The sequence below is a fragment of the Microcebus murinus genome, chromosome 9 (assembly GCF_040939455.1).
Source record: "Microcebus murinus isolate Inina chromosome 9, M.murinus_Inina_mat1.0, whole genome shotgun sequence".
Classification (NCBI taxonomy): Eukaryota; Metazoa; Chordata; class Mammalia; order Primates; family Cheirogaleidae; genus Microcebus; species Microcebus murinus.
This window is the reverse complement of record NC_134112.1, coordinates 97,453,263-97,471,143: the sequence shown is the minus strand read 5'-3', so window position 1 is coordinate 97,471,143 and position 17,881 is coordinate 97,453,263. Positions and strand designations below refer to the sequence as shown.

The 17,881-nt window shown below is 62.8% G+C and overlaps 1 protein-coding gene across 1 annotated transcript in view; it reads right to left on the bottom strand.

The window, feature by feature from the left end:
- Window positions 1-17,881, bottom strand: part of SSPO (SCO-spondin) — a 52,016-nt gene that overhangs the window by 17,867 nt on the left and 16,268 nt on the right. Inside the window, 28 exon segments of the mRNA XM_076006767.1 lie at window positions 423-502; window positions 616-786; window positions 926-1,132; window positions 1,315-1,367; window positions 1,991-2,085; window positions 3,326-3,471; window positions 3,676-3,807; window positions 4,188-4,358; window positions 4,530-4,576; window positions 5,641-5,893; window positions 6,516-6,680; window positions 7,004-7,177; window positions 7,993-8,084; window positions 8,257-8,382; window positions 8,468-8,597; window positions 8,692-8,814; window positions 8,930-9,109; window positions 9,851-10,015; window positions 10,102-10,272; window positions 11,132-11,275; window positions 11,641-11,817; window positions 14,667-14,718; window positions 14,879-14,954; window positions 15,134-15,266; window positions 15,362-15,518; window positions 16,242-16,369; window positions 16,459-16,668; window positions 16,940-17,044. Coding sequence (XP_075862882.1) covers window positions 423-502; window positions 616-786; window positions 926-1,132; window positions 1,315-1,367; window positions 1,991-2,085; window positions 3,326-3,471; window positions 3,676-3,807; window positions 4,188-4,358; window positions 4,530-4,576; window positions 5,641-5,893; window positions 6,516-6,680; window positions 7,004-7,177; window positions 7,993-8,084; window positions 8,257-8,382; window positions 8,468-8,597; window positions 8,692-8,814; window positions 8,930-9,109; window positions 9,851-10,015; window positions 10,102-10,272; window positions 11,132-11,275; window positions 11,641-11,817; window positions 14,667-14,718; window positions 14,879-14,954; window positions 15,134-15,266; window positions 15,362-15,518; window positions 16,242-16,369; window positions 16,459-16,668; window positions 16,940-17,044 — 3,863 coding nt within the window.

Below are 17,881 nucleotides of genomic sequence, written 5' to 3'. Positions count from 1 at the left end.
ATCTTTGCGGTGTGTCTGTCTCCCTCACCCTGGACTAGGCTCCGTGGGGACCAGGCCCTGTCTGTGTCCGTGCACGCTCAGGGAACACCCACACAGAGGCAAGTCCGCACACCCAGGTGCTCGTGCAGTTTCAGAGGATATGATGGGATGATTTCCCCCTTCCTACGTGTCTATGCCATTTTTGTAATAACAGTTTTAACTTGAGAAATGTTTGGTGATTGGAAGGCAAGGGCTGCCGGGTGGGGCCGGTTCTCTCTGGGCTGGGTGGGGAGCGGGGAGGGGGCCGGCCTGGTGTGCACTGTGAGCCGAAGCCCAGGCCCCCACACGGCCCCTCCAGTGCCGGGCAAAAGAGGCCTGAGCCCACGGCCACACCCTGTCCTCCCGTAAAGTGACCCTCAGGTCAGAGGTCAGGTGGGACTCACCACTAGGTCGTCACAAGAGCGAGGACAGGGAGGGCCACAGGGGCTGTACTCGGCCCCTTCGATGGTGGTGCAGTTGGTCACTGGGGGGACAGGAAGGTCCGAGAGCTGTGTGGCTGCCTACCCGGGTCGGCTCCCTGCCATGCTCCCTCCAGCTTCTCCTCCGCTCCCAGGCCCCGCCCACCCGTGGCAGTACCTGGGCAGGGCAGCGCCTGGCAGGCCTCCCCCTGGGCGCGCGGCCCCTCGCAGTGATCGCCCAGGCCCTGCGGTGGGGGCTGGTCACAGGCTCGGGTCCTGCTCCTCAGGCCTCCCCCGCAGCTCCGACTACAGCGGGACCAGGGCCCCCACGGACCCCAGCCCCCAGCTCCTGGGGGCAGCAGAGGAAGGAGTGGGGAGGGCATGGCCAGGCCCGGGGTGGCTGGTGCAAGATAGCGGCATACACAGGGCAAAGTGGGGCAGTGGGTGCCACCTGGGCTCCCAGGCAGGGGCGGCGGGCGGGCACTCACGGTCACACTCTGTCTGGAGGCACGGCTCCTCCTCGGCCTCGGGGCCTGGGCAGGGGGGCACCAGTGTGGCTGGCGGGGGCAGCGGAGCCATGCTGGGTGGCGCTGCGCTGGGCGGCCTGGCGCAGAAGCGGTGCCGGTGGCGACGGGCAGGGCCGCAGGAGGCAGAGCATTCGCTCCAGGGGGTCCAGGGTGACCACAGGGGCTGACCTGTCGGGGATGCATGGGGGAGAGGTGCAGGGAGCAAGCTTGGGCTGGAGAGGCTGAGCAGATGTGAGGCCCCAGGAAGCACACGCCCCTGCCTGCCCCGGGCGTCCTCCCCCAGCCTCCGCCCAGGCCCCGCTGCCACCGACGGGCAGCACAGTGAGAGTCAGAACTGGGGACCCGCTCACCCTCCTCACACGGCCGGGAGATGCAGTTGGTGATGAGCCCAGAGACGCAGGAGCTGGAGGGGCAGTGGAGGGTCAGGGAGTCTGGGGGCTGCACTGTGCCCCCCGATCTGTATGTTTGAGCCCTGGCCCCAGCACCTGCGTGTGGGACTTTATTTGGAGACAGGATCGTCACAGAGGTGATGGAGTTAAAGTGAGCCTGCCGGGGGTGGGGGGCTTGATCCAGGGGAACTCGCGTGCGTGGAAGAGGAAAGGTGCACACCACGTGCACAGAGGGAAGACGACGTGGACAGACAGGAGAAGACAATGTCTTCACACAAGCCAAGGGGGGCCGGAGGTCACCAGCAAACTACCGGAAGAGAGAGGCCTGGGCAGAGCCTCCCTCACAGCCCGGGAGCAGCCAGTCCTGCCAACTTCTTGTCCTGGGCTTCCAGGCTCCAGAACTGGGAGCCCCATCAGCCTGTTGTTCAAGACCCCACCCACCCCATGTGGGGCGCTTTGTGGCAGCAGCCACAGGAAACTGCCACAGGTGGGCAGAGGGCGCACAGGTGCAGCCTCGAGGGTGGGGCGTGTCTCTCTGTGGCTGCCTGGAGCCACCATCCCTGCTGCTGAGGAGGGACGGCTGGATGGCTGGGTCCCCAGAGGTGCCAGGGCCATTGCGGGTGAGACGGCGACTCACCAGTTCTCACATGGACGGAGCACGGCACTGCCCGGGGCGTGGAGGCGCCCCCCGTGGGCACAGGGGCAGTCCTGGGCGGGCACACACACGTTGTTCTGGAATAAAACCCTCTGTGACCTTCTGGCTTCCAGGTGGGCCTGGCCTGCCCCCTCCCCAGTCAGAGCCGGCACCCAGTTCCTCAACTGGGGCTCCCCTCAAACACCAGCCACCCTCCTTCTGCAAACACACAGCTCTCCCGCTCCCTCCCGGCAGGCAAGCGCAGACCACTCGCCGTGGGGCTGTGGGGCACAGACCCTCCAATGTATGGGAGAAAAACAGTCTTTAATTGCAGGACATGAGACTAAACTGTCAAAAGCCTGTGAAAGCAGCTATGAACATAGGAGACGCACAATTCAATTTGTACAGCAACAGTAGGAAAAGCCCACATTTTCATCAACAAAATAACAATGGAGAAAGACTCTGTGCATAGGAAGTGTGGACGCAAGTTATTCAAATTTAAAAGAAACAACCATCTCGTAGCACACGATTCAAGGTCAAAGGCACTAAAGTTTACGGGCAGCCCTGTACCCGCACCATCTTGCTGACTCCTGTGACTAGCACAGATTCACCCCAATTTTACAAAGGAAGGAACTGAGGCATGAGACTACTCAGTCAAAGCTCATAGAGCTACTGCTAGGAAGAGCCTGATTTGGACCCAGATCTAGCTAGAACCTGTCCCTTGACTACGGCCCATGGCTGCGCAGTGGCTCTGTGACCCTTTGTCCAAACTCCACCACGCAGCCGGCACGTCCCAGCCACCTCCCTGCTCTCCACACTCTCCAGTCTCTGAAGGTCAAGCAGCACCACCAGGAAGCCCTCCAGGACTGGTGCGGCCCACTCCACACATGCAGAGATCACTTCCTGCTCTTTGGTGGTGCTGTCCTTACCCCGGGGACTCTGGGGCTGGTTCCCAGACTGGGTGCTTCTGGAGGGGAGAGATTGCTTTACCCCACAGTGCAGCCCAGCCTAAAAATAACCGGTGATAACACAGAGGACAGAGCCCTCGAGCAGGGATGACTCATAGGACCTTCTAGACAGATCACCATTTTACGAAGGAGGAAACAGAGTCCAGGGGGAGATGCCTGAGGCTTGCCCAGGGCCACCTGCTCTTCCTGCTGGAGCTGGGCCGTGGCCCCTGAGAGTAGTGTCCTTTCCTTAGCTCTGCAGGGTCTCCCTGCCTCAAGCCCCATACCCTTGCCTCTGCCTCTGCCTCTGCCCAGGTACCGCCTGTCCCTTCCCTGCCATCCAGAGTCCCTAGGCCCCAAGGAGGTCCCAACGGTGGCTAGGGGGACACACCAGCAGGAGCGTTCCAGGTGGGCAGTAGCAGCCAGGGTGGCAGGTCTGGTTGGTCCCTCTTGGGGCGCTGAGCTCTGCACAGGAGGCAGGGCCCTGGGCACAGTCCAGCCACAGCTTGCCCCTGGGACACACGCCAGGTACTGGCCCTAGGGACACAGAAATTGACAGCCCTCTCAGCTCTTCCCTGAGCTCCCAACCTGGGAGAGGCATCAGCTCTGGGCTTGGCCAGGGCTGCTGTGGGACTGCATGAGGGCTAAGAGACAGGGCTGTGCTGGGGTTGGGGGGGAGGCGTTGACAGTGCCATGGGTTCACGGGGATGAGAACGGGAGGGTCCACAGGACAGCCCTCACCTGCACAGGGCTGCAGGCCACAGGTGGAGAACTCCATGGGGCTGTGCAGACCACTGCCTCGGGTACGGTTCCTGTAGCCACCGCCACAGGGCACAGAACACGGAGACCAAGGGCCCCACTCCCCACTGGGACCTGGGGGTGGCACCAGCCATTGCAGAGCCTGCCTCCCATGCCCAGCACATCTCCTGCTCCGCCCACCCAGGCACCTAGGGCCTTCTGGCCACCTCACCTGCAGCATCATATCCCACCTCAGGGGACCTCACGCCTCGGGAGGGTGCGGGATTCAGCCCGGAACTGGGCTGGCCTCTGGGGAGGCTTTGGGGCCACTCTATGGAGGGTCTCTGTTAGGGAATGGACTCTCAGGGGTCTCTGGGGACCATCTCTTAGTGGCGTCTCTTAGGGAAGTCTCTTGCACCTCTCAGGGGGTCTTGGTCGGGGGTGATGGGAATATTCTTGGCTCTTCTCTAGAAGGTTCTTCAAAGTTGTCTCAGGGACCTCATTCCAGCTCTCACCTCGACACGGCTGCAGGCTGCAGAATTCAGCCTCCATGTTGGGGCCCTGGCACTCAGCACCCCCAAAGGCAGCTGGGGGCGCAGTGCCTGCCCGGAAGCGCCTCCGAATGCCCACATTGCAGCTGCGGCTGCAGAGACTCCATGGGGTCCAGGGACTCCAGCCACAGGCCACTGCCAGGTGTGGGTGGGGGACGGCAGTGTGTGTGAAAGCAGGCCGAGGCGTCCCGCACCCTAACTTCCCTGGGCACCAGCACTCCCAGGAGTTTATCTCTGGAGGGTCCCCAGTCTCTTGTGGTCCCCGAGGGCCCACCGCTGCCTGGCCTGGGCCCCGAGCACGGGTACCTGGGCAGAGCTCCGAGGTGCACACCATCTCTCCAGAGATACAGGTGCTGCAGAGAGAAGCCCGGGAGGCCCGGCCCGTCACAGCCACGGTCAGCCCCTGCCCTGGGGCCACCGCGTGCCTGACCCGGGACACCAGGGACCACCATGTCCTCCACATAAGAGAAACCCCAGGGTCTGGGAGGTGAAGTGAGTTGCCCATGCCCCCTGCAAAGTTCATGATGTGACCAGGATCCTCACCCAGGGCCCCCAGGCCACCCCCAGTGAGCTCCCAATGCCCAGGCACTGTGCTGTCCCTTCATCCCCTGGCTTCACCGGGAGTCGCCTTTCCAGGCTTTTTATTCCATGTGAACTTATGAAACTCTGTTTAGCAATGACTTAGAGTGACAGGGCCAGGTAGGAGGGATTTAGAAGGAGCAAGAGTTTCTCCTTGGAGGGTGAACTGGGTGCATTTCTGCACTGTTAGTTCTTTTCAATACATGTTTTAAAACCTGTTTGCCAAATACTGGAGGCTCAAGAGAAAGCATCCAAGAGAGGAAACGCAAAAGAGAAAGGAGTGGGAGGGAGAAAAATGAATAAGGAGGGAATTGAGGGAGGGGACAGGGGATAGAAAAGAAAAAGGAAGAAGAAAATGAAATGAAATGGAAAAAAAAAAAAAAAGGCAGTGGGTTACAGCGCCCTCTACTGGCAGATCATGGTGTCAACTTTGAGAACTGGGCGCTTCAAGGTTTCTGAGCAGAAAGCAGGTGAATCCCAGGTGGGGAGTTATGCTCAGGAAAGAGGAACAGAGGAGGCTGGGAGCAGAAACGAGAGGTCCCCCTCCACTAATGGAACTAGTCTCTAGTTCCATCATAAGTTGCTGCATCAATCTGAGACCTAATCTTCCCGTAAGTTAAAAGGGGTGAGCAACCCCAACAGACGCCACCCGAGGCCAGGCTGGACCTCATTCGCTTATTCCCAGGGTCCGTGCCTGGCACCCATGGCTGCTCTGATGTGCCTGGGGAACGGGGGCACGATGACTCCCCAGGCTGTGTGTGTGAGAAAGAGAGAGAGAGCCTGCCTAGCTCTGGAGCCACCCAGCCCCTCCCTGCCCCAGCCCCCAGCTGTGGCCTACCAGTTGTTGCAGGAGTCCAGGAGAGCCACTGCTCCTGGCGAGTAGAGCTGCCCGTGCAGCTGGCAGGGGCACTGGCTGCGGGGCAGGCAGCTAGCATTGTGCAGGAAGAGGCCAGGGGGGCAGGTGCAGCCAGGGACGCAGAAGCCTGTGCACTCCACCCCAGGGTCCTGCGCCAGGCACAGCCGAGGGCACGGACCCCCCTCTTGGAGACACTGATCTGCTGAGCGGAACACCATGTTCCCTGGGCACTGGGCTGGAGGGGAAGACGGAGCAGGTCTCGACACGGGCAGGAGGGAGGGGAGGGTGGAAGGGAACACGTATGCAGGTGACTGGGCAGCAGCCTGTTGGGCAGGACAGAGCCTGAGGAAGCTCCCTCCTGCCCGCCCGTCCTCTCAGGCTGGCTCCAGTGTCTGGAATGTCACCAGTAAAGAGTTACAGCTTTGCTCTACTTTAATGCAAATATTCTTGAGAACAGAACAAGAGGACTCCAGTCATCTGGGATGGAGGAGGGCTCAAAGGACAGGGGAGAGTGAGGAAGGCGGCTGGGGCTTCTAAGGGCTGGCACTGCTCCCTGCAGTCCTGCCCGAGGCAAGACCAGCCTGACTCCCTAGGAGGGGCCTGTTCTCCAGGGAGGTAGGCTTGCCCCCAGCAAAGGGAAGAGCTGAGAGTCTGAGCCTCTGTGCCCAGTCCCCAGCAAGTGGGAGAGGCCAAGCTGGAGGAGACACAAGAAATCCCCCAAAGTTCCCCTTAGCTCAAGGCATCGCCTGTCCTGGAGTCAGAGGGCAGTGAGTGACGTGTGAAGGTGAGGGTGGGGAAGGCCCAGATCCCCAGGAGCTGGGGAGGAGGCCGGCTGGAGAAGGGGTGGGGACTGGTACCTGTGCAAGGCTGCGTGTTGCAGTCCCTGGTCTGACTGTGGGGCCCCTGGCAGGCGGGGTCCCTGCGAGCCAACCCAGAGCAGCTGCGCCCACGGGTCTGGATGCCTCCGTCACAGGGGGCCGAGCAGGGGGACCAGGCAGTCCACTGACCCCAGACGCTGGGCTCTGTCGGGAAGAGCCGAGCCCAGGGTCACAGACACAGGCAAAGGGCCCAGGATGGGTGTGGGAGGGTCAGGGTTTAGTAGCATGCAGGGTCTTGACTGCAGCCTCCAGCTCCCACCAACGTGCACACCTCTAGGGCGTCCCGACCACTGCATCAGGCAGCCCACTTTCATTGTGTGCCGGCTTCCTGCGGGGACGGCCGGGTGGGCAGAGGCTTAAGCACAATGGCCAGGCATGCTCCCCCCCTCGCCCCCCCTCAGGTGTCTAGAACTGGCTCAAGGGGGTCTTCCTTTACTCCTCATCGCACCCCTGTGCCTGGGACATACCTGGGCACACAGGGGGGCTGCAGGGCTCCTCCTGGGTGGCGTCTCCTGGGCAGGATGTGTCTCCAGGGCTGGGGCAGAGCCGGGAGCGACTGCGCCAGCCAGGGCCCCCACCAGGGGCAAGGCAGCTCCGGGAGCAGGAGGACCAGGACGTCCAGGGCGTCCAGCCCAGCACCTCTGGGGGGATCGGGATGGGCCCATTGCACAGGGTCCCTGGCAGGGCTGGGGAGCCTGGGTCAGGTCTGGGAAACTGGGGGCAGTGGGCAGGGAGCGACTCATGAGGACAGGGAGTGCTGCTCTGGGCTCAGGGTGCTGCTTCTGGCCCTCGGCTCCCCGGGGCCCCCACTCCACAGCCCACTTCTTGTGCTCAGGAGCCAGAAGCGGAGCCCCCCGCTGAGCCCGGGCCCAGCACACATCCCACAGATCTGTCCTGCGCCTGGCTGGCACCTCCACAGGACCACCACCCATCTCCCCTCGCCCCGGGACCAGCTCTCCCTGATCCTCCGAGCTGGAAACCTCAGAGTCCCTGCGGACACCTGTCACTGTCCTGCCAGCCACTCTCCACCAGCTCCTCCTTCCCTCCTGCTGCTAGAGCCTGCCCAGACCCCCTGGACGACCTCCTCACCCTGCCTAGCTCTCCCTGCACGCCCGTGAGGCTCTACCTGCTCTGCAGACCCCTCTGCTGGCACCGGCACAGCCTGGGGGCACCCAGTCCGTGGGAAGACGGAACAGTCTGGCCCCTGCATCTGGCCTCTGCGTGCTCCTGCCTGCCTCCCCCAGCCCAGCCAGCCTCACCTCCCTCGCCGGCTGTGTAGACGCCCGCTCCACCCAGGCCGGGCTGCTCTGGGCCTGCACCATCCGGGTGGGAGCCCCTGCCTATCCACGTCAAGCACCCCCCCAACAACCCCTGCCAGGGCCAGTTCAAGGCCTGCCCCTCGGGTCCCATCCTAGGACATGGAATTGGGAGGAGGAAGGTGAGCTCCTGGCTGTACCTGTGCCACACTCTGTGTGGCAGGCCTGCACTTCCTGCCTGTCGCCTTCACATGGGGCACCCCCGGAAGCTGCCGGAGGGTTGGAGGGAGACCTGGGGAGAGAGCAGTCCTGGGGCACCTGCTCTCCTCTCTCCCTGCCCTCTACTCTGCCCCCTTTGTCCCCTGTCCTCCCCTGACCGCCCTCCACCCGGGGCTGGCCTGGTCCTGAGCCTCCCGCCCTCCACCCTCCACCCTCCTTCTCCCACTTCCTTCTGCCTCACACACCTGAACCTGGCCCTCACTCCAGAGCCACAGGAGCGGTCACAGGGAGCCCAGGAGGACCAGGCTGACCAGCCGCAGGGCAGGGGGCAGCCTCCTGGTTCGCACAGCAGCACCCCCTTCTCACACAAGCTGCAGGGCAGGGAGCCGAGCAGCCCATCAGGACCAGGGTGGGGGGCCCAGGCCCGGCGCCCTCCCCCGGTGCAGCTGCCCTCACCATCGGCTGCAGTTGTCTAGGAGGAAGGACTCCCCGGGCTGCTTCAGCTCTTCGCCCACGAGGCAGGGGCACTCGGAGAGGGGCAGGCAGCGAGTGTCATGGAGAAGGAGCCCCGGGGGACAGCGGCATCCTGGGGCGGGGGGGGGGGGAGCACTCAGCACCAAAGCAGGCAGCAGGGAGGGCGGCTAGGGTGGGGCATGCTCCCTCAGTGCAGCTCTGCTCACCCTCCACGCAGTGGCCGCTGCAACCTCTGTGGGCCTCGGGGTCCAAGCAGGATGGTGGGCACGGGGGCACCAGCCCCTTCTGGCACAGATCGGCACTCACGTGCACAAGGCCCGGCCCGCAGTCTGGTGGGAGGTGGGCACCAGTGGGTGTGGGCACCAGGAGGCCGAGACCTGCCCCGACCACCCCAAGCCCAGGGGCTCCCTCCTGGGTTGCCCTGCCCCAGCCCGGCCCCCCTACCTGTGCCACCTGTGCAGGGCTGCAAGCCGCAGGGTGCCCTCTCTTGGGAGGCCCCAGGGCAGGGGGCACCGCCGTTCTTGGGCGGAGGGTCCATACATCTCCTCCGGCGACTCTGATGGCCACCCCCACAGGAGACGCTGCAGGGTCCCCAGGCCTCCCACATGGCCCATGCCCCAGCCACTGTCGGGGAGAACAGAACGCAGGTACACTGGGAGGAACCCAGGAGACGCTGCGTTACGGACAGCAGGGCCGGGGGAAGCTGGGCGCCTGCCCCTCGGGGCCTGGGCAGGGGCTGGGACCAAGGGAACCCAGGAGTGGGTGCCCCAGGGGCAGCGGCAAGAGTAGGACCACCAAAGCCACGTAGGAACCAGAGGTGGGGCTGGGGAGGCCCCCGGTGTGGGGTGCCCCTCTCTGTAACACACAGAGATGGTGGGGGACCACTCGCTTGGATTCACAGAATAAAAGGGCAACAAGGACTTCAGCACAGGCACGGGGCCCAGGGGCAAGTGGTACAGGCTGGTCGGGCTCCAAACACCCTCACAGGCCTCCCCCTTCATACTCATGGCGCCTCGAGGTGGCAGTGACCGTTACCCATTTGCTCACCCGTTTGCTCACGGGGAACCTGAGACTTGGGCAGGAAAGCAGGGGCAGGCCGGGGAGCAGGGCTCCTGATGGCCCCTGTGGGGGTTCAAGGCTGAGACCTCAGAATGGCACTGTACCCCAAGGGTCCCAGAGATGGAGGCTGGACACTGGGGTCCCCAAAGGAGAGCAGGACACTTCCCTGGCAAGGATCTCGGACAGGAGCCTGCCCCATCCCAGGTTTCCCATCTGAAGGCTCCTGAGCAGGCAGTGGGGGCGGGTGCCGCCCAGCTTCCCTGTGGGCGCAGGGGCTCTCCTGGGGAGGCTGGGCTGCAGGGTTACCTGGACAGGCCTGCACGAAGCAGGACTGGCTGCGCAGCTGGTCGCGGGGGCAGCTGCCCCCAGGTAGGGCAGGCCGCAGAAGCTCTCGGCGCTGGAAGGCTAGGCCCAGGCCACAGCTGTGGCTGCAGCTGCTCCAGCCAGACCAGGTTGCCAGCACACAGTCCACTGCAGGGGGACAGGCGGGCCAGGGCTCGGTGGGGCTCACACAGGAGTGGGGTCCTCAGGGCCTCCCCCAGCCCCCCAGCACATACCACAGCCGTCCTCGTCGGAGCCGTCCTGGCAGTCGGGCCGCAGGTCGCAGCGCCGCTCAGCGGGCAGACACTCCCCACTGCCGCAGCTCAGCTGCCTCCGAGAGCAGAGGGCCCTGGAGGCCGGCAACCCCGGCAGGGCTGTGGTGGGCACTGTGAAGGGCACCGGGCTCGCTGCACATGGGGTGGGAGGAGGAGCCACATAAGTGATTATGGGCTGGACGACACCCTGAGTCCCTTCAGCCCAGGCCAAGAGCGCACACAGCATGCTATCTGGAGGCCCTGGGCTCCTCTTCCTCCCCTGCCTCCTGCAGCCACGCCCAGAGCAGGCTCCCTTCCACCCCACGTGGGTGAGAGCACAGGGTCTTTGGTCTACACAGGCTCTCACACAGCCTCTCTGCTTGTCAAAGCCCCTTGGAGTGTCCAAAGAGAGATCAGGGCATCTAGAAGAGTAGTTCATTCCCTTGGGTACCCTCTTCCTGAATGCATACTCCCTGGGGAGCCCCTGCACCCCAGGGAGTGTGCATTGGTTAACAGATTGGTTAACACTTGACTTCTCCTCCTGATTGGAAAACTAGGCTTTGATCATTATGATCTACTTTGGATGGATGGATGGATGGATGGATGGATGGATGGATGGATGGATGGATGGATGGACAGATGGATGGATGGGTAGGTGGATGGATGGATGGGTGGGTGGATTGGTAGGTGGATGGATGGATGGGTGGGTAGATGGGTGGATGCATGGATGGATGGATGGGTAGATGGATGGATGGGTAGATGAGCCTCCTCAAGGGTCAGACAGGTTTCATAAAACAAGCTGGGACCCAAGAGCTATCCTATTCCTGCTCTTCACCGTCCCCAAAGACACACATTCTCGGTGTTTTTACTCATTCAGTTTCTCTCCGATCCCTGCTGCCCTAAGCCGCTCCCAGGTCCTTCCCATATGAGCTAGAAATGGGAGCAGGGACTTCTCCGCACGTCTTGCCACCCTCCCACCACCGTGGGACCAGCGGATTCTCCAGGAGCTCACCGCAGCGCCTCTCGTCAGAGCCGTCGAGGCAGTCCTCCCTGCTGTCACACAGCTGCGCCTGCTCCACGCAGCCCAGCACCTCGCAGGGCACCTGGCCAGGGCTGCACCGCACGGCTGGGAAGGGCCTCGGGGCGACACTCTGGCCTGTGGGCACCACCGCACCAGCCCATCAGTCACCCGGCCTGCCCTGTCCTCCCTCCGTGGTCAGTCCCCCTCTGGGCACCTGGCGTGCCCCACTTTCTGCCTCTATTGGGATAATGGCAAAGGAGTGAACTGGGTCCGGAGGCTTGAGTCCTGGGCCTGGTCCTTCCTAAAATGACCTTGAGGGGTGGCATGGGCCATCAGGACAGTGGGTTTGTCCTGGCTGTCTTGTCCCCTGGGAGACACTGGGCACGCCACCTAGAGCTGTGGGACTCTGAACAAAGCAGTCAACCTCCCAGGACCCTGCCCCTCACAGGGAAGTTGCCGGCTCACGCGGCTCTGCGCAGACAGAGGGTTTGGCGCCTTACCAGCAGGGGTCCCCAGAGTCTCTGGGTGTGGGAGGAGCATGGTCACGGCGGCCATCCCTGGCTGCGGGGTCCCGGCCTCCGTCTGTGGGGTGGGGGTGGTGGGCAGTGTCTGCACGGATTCCCCAGAACTCAGGTGAAGCGCCCTGGAGGCTGGGGCAGGACTCGCGGGCCTCCTCTCTGTGGGTGGAGGAGGGAGAGAGGTGAGGCCTGCCCGGCTGCCCTTCATGAGAGAGGACGCAGCGCGGCCCTCAGAGCTGATCCCAGGCTTGGGAGGTGCAGGGGACTCGCAGGTACCACAGACTACATGCCACCTTCTCAGGGGTCTCAGATCAAAAAAGAAAGGGACTTGGGGCCGGGCGCAGTGGCTCACGCCTGTAATCCTAGCACTCTGGGAGGCCGAGGCGGGCGGATTGCCCCAGGTCAGGAGTTCGAAACCAGCCTGAGCAAGAGCAAGACCCCGTCTCTACTATAAAAATAGAAAGAAATTAATTGGCTAACTAATAAATATGTAAAAAATTAGCCGGGCATGGTGGCGCATGCCTGTAGTCCCAGCCACTCGGGAGGCTGAGGCAGCAGGATTGCTTGAGCCCAGGAGTTTGAGGTTGCTGTGAGCTAGGCTGACACCATGGCACTTACTCTAGCCTGAGCAACAAAGGGAGACTCTGTCTCAAAAAAAAAAAAAAAAAGAAAAAAAGAAAGAAAGGGACTTGGTATTCCAAGGGGCACAAGAAGGGTTTTAACCGAAAATAGATAACTTAGTTTTGATCTGACATTTGTCCTCTATTCTCAAGAAGACACGTGACAACTTTCAAGTTCCAATTCACTATAAAGTAACATATTTACAGAGAGAAAGGACTGAGGTCATTTAAACACAGCTAGCAGAAGGAGCAAATACTACCAGAGTCTCAGGATGAGCCCATTTCTACTGCTATACAAAAAACTAGTTTTTAGCTTCCCGGCAGCTATAGCAAAGAGTCTCATTTTTGCCGGGCACGGTGGCTCACGCCTGTAATCCTAGCACTCTGGGAGGCCGAGGAGGGCAGATTGCCCGAGGTCAGGAGTTCAAAACCAGCCTGAGCAAGAGTGAGAGCCTGTCTCTACTATAAATAGAAAGAAATTAATTGGCCAACTAATATATATAGAAAAAATTAGCCAGGCACGGTGGCACATGCCTGTAGTCCCAGCTACTCGGGAGGCTGAGGTAGGAGGATCCCTTGAGACCAGGAGTTTGAGGTTGCTGTGAGCTGGGCTGACACCACAGCATTTTAGCCCAGGCAACAGAGTGAGACTCTGTCTCAAAAAAAAAAAAAAAAGAGTCTCATTTTCTGGCAAGAGATTCATCTTCAAAACTAGCCATTTCGTAGAGCCGGACATAAAACGAGATTAGACTTCATCCCATGGGGCTACACGTGAGGGACCTGAGGGACGGTATAAGTTGCTTGATTTGCTCCGAAACACAATCCGCCCAGGCTTCTGAACTTAAATCAGAACTTACAGGGAGGGGCCGTGGAGGTTGTCTGTAAGACCTCCTTTTCTCACAGATGGGGAAACTGAGGCCCAGACAGGTGGTATGCTGTGCCCAACATCTCCCTGGGGAGGACAAAGCCCAGACAGAGCCACTGCCCTGATGGCCCTCGCTCCCCTCCGTCCTGGCTGCCCCACTGTGAAGACAGCTCTCCCCTGGCTGGGGTGCAGGTGAATGATCGGTGGCCCCGGGAGGCTGATCACAACCGGGCAGGGCGCACCCTCCTTGTCTTGTTTACAACGTGCTAACTTGGTGACCGTCTGCCCCCGTGTCCACGCAGAGAGATCTGGGCCAGCCAACACTTCGGCAAGGGGGCGCGCTGCACGGGCGGTGAGCAGAGGGAACACAGGCTGGGCCTGCGGCCTCCCACCCCCGGGGTGGGGCACACTGTAGGGCACAGGCTGAGCCTGGGAGCAGGCCTGGAACCACCTACTCCACCAACCTACAGCCCTCGAACCCTGGAATCCCAGAGGGAGGGCAGGGGCAGGACCTCGCCATGTCCAGGGTGACCAGTGTCTCCTCCCTGCGCCAACCCCGCAGCTCTCTCACTTGGGGGAGGGCAGGGGTCAGAGGAAGGGACCGTCTGACATGTAACTGCCCCTTGCTCCAGAAGGGCAGGCGGGGACGGGCTTTGGGGAGGGGCCTGGAGCTTGCACACATACCTGTGGGGGGTGTGGGTGGCTCCTGCACGGGATGCCCGTGTTCAGTCCCCGCCAGACCCTGCGGAGGGAGAGGGCTCAGCGCCCCACGCAGCCCTGGCTCTGAGGGCAGCTCCTGTCCAGGCACCAGCCTCCCATTCCCATGGAGGGTGCAGCTGGGGCGCCCACGGTCTCACCGCCCCCACTCCGCCTTCCCTCTGCCTTCCCCGCAGCCCAAGGCAGAGCTGAGGATGGCGCCAACTCTTCTTCATGTGAGGTCTGCCGCCCCCAGTGCCCGCCCACCGCCCTCAAGGAGCTCAGGGACCTGCTCTCACTGGCCCACCCCGGCGGCCCACTTCCGCTCTTGCCCCCCCAAACTCCCCCGTCTCTGCCTCAACAAGAGCACACATGGGCACACACATGTACACACGTGCACACACATGTGTACACCCTCTGGGCTCCTGACCAGGCTGCTCCCCGGGGCCAGGTGTCCTGCTCTCTCCTCCACGTGATAGACACCCAACCCCCATCCTTCCAGCCCTGTCCAGGGAGCCTCTGGGAACCCGTGCGCAGTGCTCTTCCGGTTCTGAGCATGGGTGCTCTGGCGCCTGCCCCGTGGGCATCACCTCCCTGCCAGGGGCAAGGGCCTCTCTGGTCCCCATACTCCTCCGGGCCAGCGCCCACCCTGTGCTTCTGTCCACCTCCGTCCGCCCCCAGAAGGCTCCTGGGCTGAAGGCCCGACTGAGGCAGCACCAGGGAACACACACCAGGGAAACACGGCTGAACATGTGCAGGGGGGAGACGAAGGCACAGGAGTGGGGGCTCCCTGTCCCTACCCTCTGGGCCCACAGCTGCCCACTCACCTCCCTGGGCTGGGTGGAGGAGAAGACCGGGGTCCCGGCTGTGGGATGGACTCTGGAAAGAAAAATAGGCACAGGGGTCCCAGGGGCTCCCCCAGCTTGAGAGCCCTGCGTCCAGGCAGGGGTCAGGGACCTGGCCTGGGCCTGGGGGCTTGTGCTGATGGGGCATTTGGGAAGCACGCTGCCTGCCGAGGCTGGCAGAAGTGCTGCCCCACCTCGAAGTCAGGGGAGGGCCCAAGAATCTGCATTTCCAACAAGGTCCAGGTGCTGCGGATGGTGCAGGTGTAGGGGCTACACTCGGAGAAAAAGGCACAGCACCCTAGAATCCCAGGCGGGAAAGGGCCTCTGAAGGCGCCCAGTGGCAGCTCCTCAGCACGCAGGGTCCGTGGGCGCCAGGGAGGGCAAGGGCAGTGCAGGGGCCCTCCTGCGTGGCTGTCCCCCTAAGAGCTGGGCAGGAGGCCCCTCCGCACCTGGGCGCGCAGCCCTCCTCATCCGAGCCATCCCTGCAGTCTGCAGCGCCGTCGCACGGGCCCCCTCTCAGGGCACACTCTCCACTGGCACAGCGGTGCCCGGCCCCAGGGCACGGGGGCACCGACAGGGACACTGTCGGGGACACTGTCGGGGGGCACATGGCTCAGGGCTGCTGACACTAGCAGGCCCCGCTCACCCGCCCCGCCCGCTCCGGGCCCAGCCCGTACCTGGCTCACAGCCCAGCAGCTCCACCCGCAGGAAGACGCCCTGGCCGCGCTCGCTGTGGTGGACATCTCGGGGCCACACCCTGACGTGCCTCGCCTGCACCATCTGGCCGAATGTCCATACCTCGGGGGCCAGGTCGCCCCAGGTGTCAGGGAAAAGCTGCTGGCAGAGGGTGCTGCTGACGGACCCCAACCTCCTGCTCAAGCTCCCCCCACGTGACCTTTGAGTGCCCTTCATCATCCTCCCCCCTCACACCCTCTCGACATGGACCCTGCCGCACCCCCATGGCCCATGCCCCCCGCAGTGGCCGTCTGGGCCTTTCAAGGCTGGTCCTGGCCTAAGCTCCTCCTCCTGGGCTGGCGGTGCCCTGAGCACAGGGGCCAGGTCATGCTCACCACTGTGTCCCCAGGGCCTGGCCCAGCACCTGCACACAGCGGGTGCTGCTTACACAGTTAAGAGTGAACTCGTGACGTCGGCTGACTCCTGCTGCTTCCTGGGGCTAGTCTCCCCGGGGTGATGCAAACCCCACGAGGGCAGGGTTGTGCCAGGCTGCTCCACACATGGCCCTGCATGGACCTGGGCTCCCCGAGGCCCTCGCTGAACTCGCTGTCTCCTCACCCCTCTCCCCCGCAGGCTGCTGTAGGGCTCGACTACCTGCCCTAAGTCTGAGCCACTTGGATGGCTTCCAGCGTCCACTCGACAGCGGCACCCGAGCCTCTGCTCTGCAGAGCACAGCCCCTGCTACCTCCCAGGGGTTCAACAAGTGTCGAATGCAGGCCGTGTCCCTCAGGGAGGCCAAAAAGCCCTTGGGGACAAAGACTCTGGGACCCACAAAGGGATAATAAGGTGGGTCACTGGCCCAGGGCCTTGGGAGGGTGGTACCTTGGGCAGGGACAAGACGCCAGGCAGGATGTCATGGTAGTCGTGCCAGTGTAGACCATCACTGCTGAGCTGGAGCAAGAAGCTGGCGACGTGAGTGCTGGAGGAACCAGCCGCCTGCACTACGATGCCTGGGGCGGGGCCAGGGCAAGAGCAGAGGTCAGAGCTGAAGGAGCCCCTCCCCTCCCCGTCACTGCCGTCCCCCAGCCTCTGCACTGACCGGTGAGGTTGTGGGGCCGCAGCAGGTCCAGCTGCAGGTAGGGCTGCCACTCGGCGTAAGCACCCTCTCCGGGGCTCCATCCCTCAGGGCCCGGCCCCTCGGTGGGGGCTGCTGGGAGGGCAGCCCAGGTGGGGTGCTGCAGCTGCTGGGACGAGGCTCGCAGGCTCCCCTGTGGCAGTCGGGCCAGCCCCAGGGGAGAATAGCAGGGGTCTGGGTGCAGAGGAGAGAGACGGGCTGGACTGGGGAGGACAGAGGGTGGCAGGAGCCACAAGGGGAGCTGGGGGATCGGAAGGGCTCACACAGGTGTCCAAGGATAGGACAACAGGACAGAAGACTGGTCTGGGAGGGAACTTAAGATGGATAACGACCCTCTGTGTGCAGAGCAGGGGGCAGCTCCCCGAGTCCTGCTCCCTCCAGGTCTGGCCGCCCCCGGGCAGAGCGCACCCCTCAGCACCGCACTGCCACAGCACGTGGCCCTCACCTCCCGGCGGAGGCAGAATGTGGCTGACCAGTGGGGCTCCGACCTGGGAACCGGGGGCTGGAGCTGGGCCGGGAGTGGCCATGGGGTGGACTGTCTGGTCCTCTCCTGGGTGGGGAGACGCCGGGTCAGGGGGGCGACACTGAGAGAGGCTCACAACAGTCGCTGGCCCGGCTCTCAGGCCTCTCCCCACTTCTCAGAGCACTTCCTTCCCATGACTTCCCAGGAACCCCAGGAACCACCCCCCAGCTGAGAAAGGTCCCTCCTTCCCTTGGTGTATACTGGGGGCTTTCACTTCTGCTGACTATTTGGAGAACATAGAATAAAACCGCCAATCCAAAGCTGCTTTAGGCCCAGGACCAAGCAGCTGCCGTTCCTAATCCGGGGATGCTGTCCCTAATGGGGTGCCTCTGTGGGCATTAGAAAGGGGCTGCCTCCGGATGGAAGCAGCCCTCGGGCTGGCGTCTAGCCCCCACTCACCAGCCAACTTGTGCGGTGAGCAACCTGTACCACTGTGTATGCTGGCTCTGTCTGAACCTCAGCAACCTGTGGATGCACTTTTAGGATAAGAAAGCTGCACCCATAAATGCATCTGTCTATAACCCTTTGGATTTTCCTGTTCCATTTATAATTCGTTTTAAGGTAAACATGCTCTTGAAAAAGTCCAACTTTATCAGGAACAAAGGGGGACAGGAGAGCAACCGGATCTGGCCCAGCAGAAAGGAGAGTGCCCTCAAAGATGGCACCGGGCGGGGGTGAGGGGATGGAGGCAGAGAGCCTCTAAACGACAAGGGAGGCAGGCAGAGAGGGGAGGGCAGAGACAAGCCCTGCCACCACAGGGTCCCTGCCTTCCCAGCATCCAGGACTCTGGCTGCTCAGCACCCTGAGGCTGTGTATCCAGTCACCTGGTGCCCCTCAGGGTCCCTGCCCATCCTCCTCCCCTGG